Source organism: Triticum dicoccoides, chromosome 3B (genome assembly GCF_002162155.2).
Source record: "Triticum dicoccoides isolate Atlit2015 ecotype Zavitan chromosome 3B, WEW_v2.0, whole genome shotgun sequence".
Lineage (NCBI taxonomy): Eukaryota > Viridiplantae > Streptophyta > Magnoliopsida > Poales > Poaceae > Triticum > Triticum dicoccoides.
The window spans coordinates 233,398,612-233,402,666 of NC_041385.1; the positions used below are offsets into that span (position 1 = coordinate 233,398,612).

The 4,055-nt window shown below is 55.5% G+C and overlaps 1 protein-coding gene across 1 annotated transcript; it reads left to right on the forward strand.

Annotated features, from left to right (window-relative positions):
* Positions 1 to 2,584: 2,584 nt before the first annotated feature.
* Positions 2,585 to 3,600, forward strand: LOC119281188 (heavy metal-associated isoprenylated plant protein 43-like). The gene is made up of 3 exons (XM_037561785.1): positions 2,585 to 2,686; positions 2,774 to 2,849; positions 2,939 to 3,600. Exons 1-3 carry the CDS (start codon positions 2,678 to 2,680, stop codon positions 3,349 to 3,351), a joined length of 498 nt encoding a protein of 165 aa, XP_037417682.1. The 5' UTR covers positions 2,585 to 2,677; the 3' UTR covers positions 3,352 to 3,600.
* Positions 3,601 to 4,055: the final 455 nt, after the last annotated feature.

Sequence of the window (4,055 nt, forward strand, 5' to 3'; positions counted from 1 at the left end):
AAGATGCTAACCACATCTTCTTCTCTTGCATGACCGCCCAGTTCCTTTGGTCCTGCTTCCACGACGTGGTTGGCGGAACTTGGTGCAACACCAACTTCCCCGACTTGCTGGCGGAGATTCAGGCCTCTGCCCCTCGTCACCACCACATTAGGTGGCTATGTGTTGGGGTGCTAGCCTGGACGCTCTGGATCGTGCGCAATAGGCTTGCCATCCAGTGTTTTCCTCTTCGCCGTGCGACTGACACCATTTTTAAGATGTGTGGTTTCTTGCAGCTCTAGCGGCCACTTAGCCGCATCCAGGATCGGAACGCCGTCAACACTCTCATCTCCGACCTTCGAGCGATGGCCTTCCGTGTGACGCCTCCGCTTTTGCCGCCTCCTCTAGAGCCAGATAGGTGTCCAGCTATCTCCAGTGCGCCGTTGTGCCGGCCTCTTTTTTCTTTCCTTCTTTGGGCTTGTTGAGTTGTGCCCTCAGCATTAACCTTGATACCTTGTGTCGTGCTTGTGTGTGTGTTGGACCTCCACGCCTTGGACGTGTTTGTGGCTGAACTCGTATGCTTGTGTGTGGCTTGGTCGGTTTGCTTTATATATAAAGTGGTGCTACTTCCTTCTCATTCCTTCCATGCGTTGCATGTAGAGTGGACCCTCCCGTCCCCCGTGCCGCTCCCGCGAGCGGCCAGGGCGGAACCTTAGATCGTCGCTGCCGCTCCCCTTCCTCGCCTTCCTTCTCCCTCACCGCCGCCAGGGGACGCCGTCGGGCAAAGCCCGCGCGTGCGTCGGCAGCGGCGGGGCTCCCTCCCCCTCGCGAGGCTCCTAGGCGGCGCGGGACGCCGGCCCTCGCGGCGGCGCTCGGCTCGGCGACAGGTCGGGCCACCGGCGGATCTGGACGAAGCTCCCCTGCTTGGTGTCACTGCGGCGCTGGCGGCGGCGTGGTCTGCACGGAGCGGCGAGCGCGCGGGCTCCTCCTCATCCCGATCTGATGGCGCCGCGGTGGCGCCGGCGCTCGGGCGTGCGGCGGGGTACGCGAGGGTGGTCGGCGCGCGTCTTCCTCCCTGATCTGGTGGCTCCATGGTGGAGCCAGTGCTCGGGCGGTTGGCTTCGGCAAGCGGTGGTGGCCGCTGGGATCTCGGCGGCGCTCCGGCGTGTGCAGGCGGCGGCGGTCCCTGTGCGCGGTCGGCGGCTTCGTCTCTGACTCGGACGTCGCGTGGGATGGCGGCGGCCCGGCGTGGCCGGCGATCTGGATGCGGTGGTGCCGGTGGCTCGCTGATATGCCGGTACTCCAGGGTCTGCCTGGTGGTGCTGGTGGTGACGACGGCCAGGACACGAGAGTTGGATCCCTTCGAACTGATCTGGGTGAAAACTTGCCTTCGGCTCCTTCTAAGGCCGGCAGTGGCGGCGCTATCTGCGTCGTTCCCTTCTTGAAGGCATAGCCACGGAGAAGTTCAAGGACACTCTCTGCTACCTCCGGGGGAAACCCCAGATCAGATGACGGCGGCGCTCTGGTGTCGTTCCTCCCTTGGGGGCGTCATTCTTGGAGGTACACACGTGATCGAGGGACGAGAGGACGGATTCTTTGGTGGGTGCGGTGCTTCATCCTACACACTGATGACGACGGATCTTGACGGCATGGTGCAGTGCAGATTCGGAGTTCGCTGTGGGAGGATGGACTCGCGCAGGAGGACGACGCTGTCGGGCGTCGTGGTGGCGTCGATGGCACAGAGACCTGGTACGGTACATGCAACAGTACAGCTCTGAAGATGGTTAGTGGCAGGTGGCTGCGACGGCCTTATACCCGGCAGGCGTCATGGTTGAGGAGAGCGCCGGACTGGTAGGTGCCCCATACCCGGCAGGCGTCCTGGTTGGGACCTCAGGTCTTAAATGTTTAGGTTTGGCTGCGATGTCTGTTTGGTATTAGGCCCAGACTATCTGCGCCCCTTCATCAATTGGATAGGTGTAGCGACAGTTGTTGCTTAGACGGTGGCTTTAGTCTTACTGTTGTATGACTTTGTAAGGTCTTGTGAGAATAATTAATAAAATGGCTGTATGCATCGCTCAGATGCAGAGGCCGGGAGTCATCCTTCTTTTCTAAAAAAACGGAGCGAAAGCATTTTTCGGTTAATAACTACTAAGTCCTTCTACGAGCAGTTGAGCTACGACTAGCGTAACCAAATCCTAGCCAATGGTACAGTGGCATTTGAGTTGACTTGATTTCTCATTTTCTCGGTTGCCACCGTATGCAACTTGCAGAACGTTCCTCGATTTCTTCGGGTACATACGCGGAGTTGCTGTTGGTCTTTCTCTCTCATGATTGAAAACGCAAGCGTGTTGGAACTTCAAAAGGCCTGCGGCTTTGACATTTCCACGGATGAAAAAACATAAGAGAGAAGACGTAGACTGACCAATTCGGTTTGGAAACCTTGGTATAACTACGGTTGCAAGGAATTCTTTCGACCAGTAGCAGCAGAATGATTAGATTTAACACATCTAGTAGGAATATACTCCAACGAATACGACCAATTCCCAACCAATATGGAGGTTGCTGAGTTGACTTCAGATCATATATAAACGACTTGGAACGAGGCATTTCTCACATAACTTCAGACATCGTCTTGCTCCCTGCACACTCAGGAGTCCGCGTCGACCCCAAGATCCAAGAGTACCAGAAGATAGCTCACACCATGTCTAAGGTAATTGGCCACCATATTCTTCGTTTCGATCATGAAAACATTTGTACTGAATATATGCTTGTGTTTTCTCTTCTGAATGGCCTGCAGAAGATTGTGATCAGAGCCGATCTCGTCGGCAAGAAGTGCACGAGTGGGATCCTGTCAATCGTTTCCAAGCTCGAGGGTATATCTCTCTCTGACTCTCCTTCCTGTGATCCTGTCTATCTTGCACCTCTTGCTGCTTCTCTTTACCAAATGTGTGTGACCCTCCAGGGATCAAGTCCATGGTCGTCGACGAGGACAAGTGCACGCTGACGGTGGTCGGCACCGTGGACCCGGTGTGCGTGGTGCACCAGCTGAGGAAGTCGTGCTTCGCCGCGTCCATCGTCAGCGTGGAGGACGACAAGCCCAAGGAGAAGAAGACACCCTGCCAGGAGGCCTGCGAGAAGGCCTGGAAGGAAAAGTACGAGAAGGCCTGCAAGGAGAGGTGCGAGAAGGCTTGCAAGGAGCCGTGCTGCGACGACTGCGGCGACAAGGGGACGCCGTACGGCGGTTACGGGTACCGCTGCACGCCGGGCTGCTACTCCAGCCCCTGCGGCCTGCCCAGCTGCCACTACTACAGCTCCGGCTACGGCTACGGCTACGGCGTGCGTGCGCCGCCCCTGGGATACACCTGGTACGAGTAGAGGTCGCCCGGAAACGGAGGATGATGCGCCATGCGCCGCCCAGGAGCACTGTCATGGCGCGTATGCTGGACTCGTTACGATTTTACCATGTGTGTGCCTGTGTGTTTAGTACCGTAGTTCATATACTTTGTGTCACGATTGTTGGCTTGTTGCAGTTTGCTTTCTGTACAGCGATGATTCCCTGGTTACTTCAGTCTTAGTACTCGGCAGTCGGCACTCTGTTGTTTCTCATAAACAAACAAAATGAAAACCCAGAAATATTATATGCAAACGAACCGAAGAAATTGGTCCCCAATAGTTGCCCCGTCACGCCCCCTACGCTACTAGGTCGTCAGCCCCCACTGCTTTGTTTAGTTGGTGGAGACTTTAATATTATTAGGAATTGCAGTGAAAAAACAACTCAATGATGTTAATTATTGGAGCTTTGTGCTTAATTTTTTTCGAATACGCACGAGTGTGCGTATTATATTTTATAAAGGGGGGAGGGGTCCAACCACCGTTGACATTATAGAGAGTTAAACACTACAATAGCATCAAACCACGCCTTCAACTCACCGCTCCACCTACAATACACAGAACGGATTACTCGGTACTCGCCCACCCAGACAACAACTCAAACAGACTATCCATTTCGCCCTTTCAACAGGCTCGCGTGCTGCCAAACTCTTCCCTCGACGACGACTCGACTGACCACCACCTCTAGA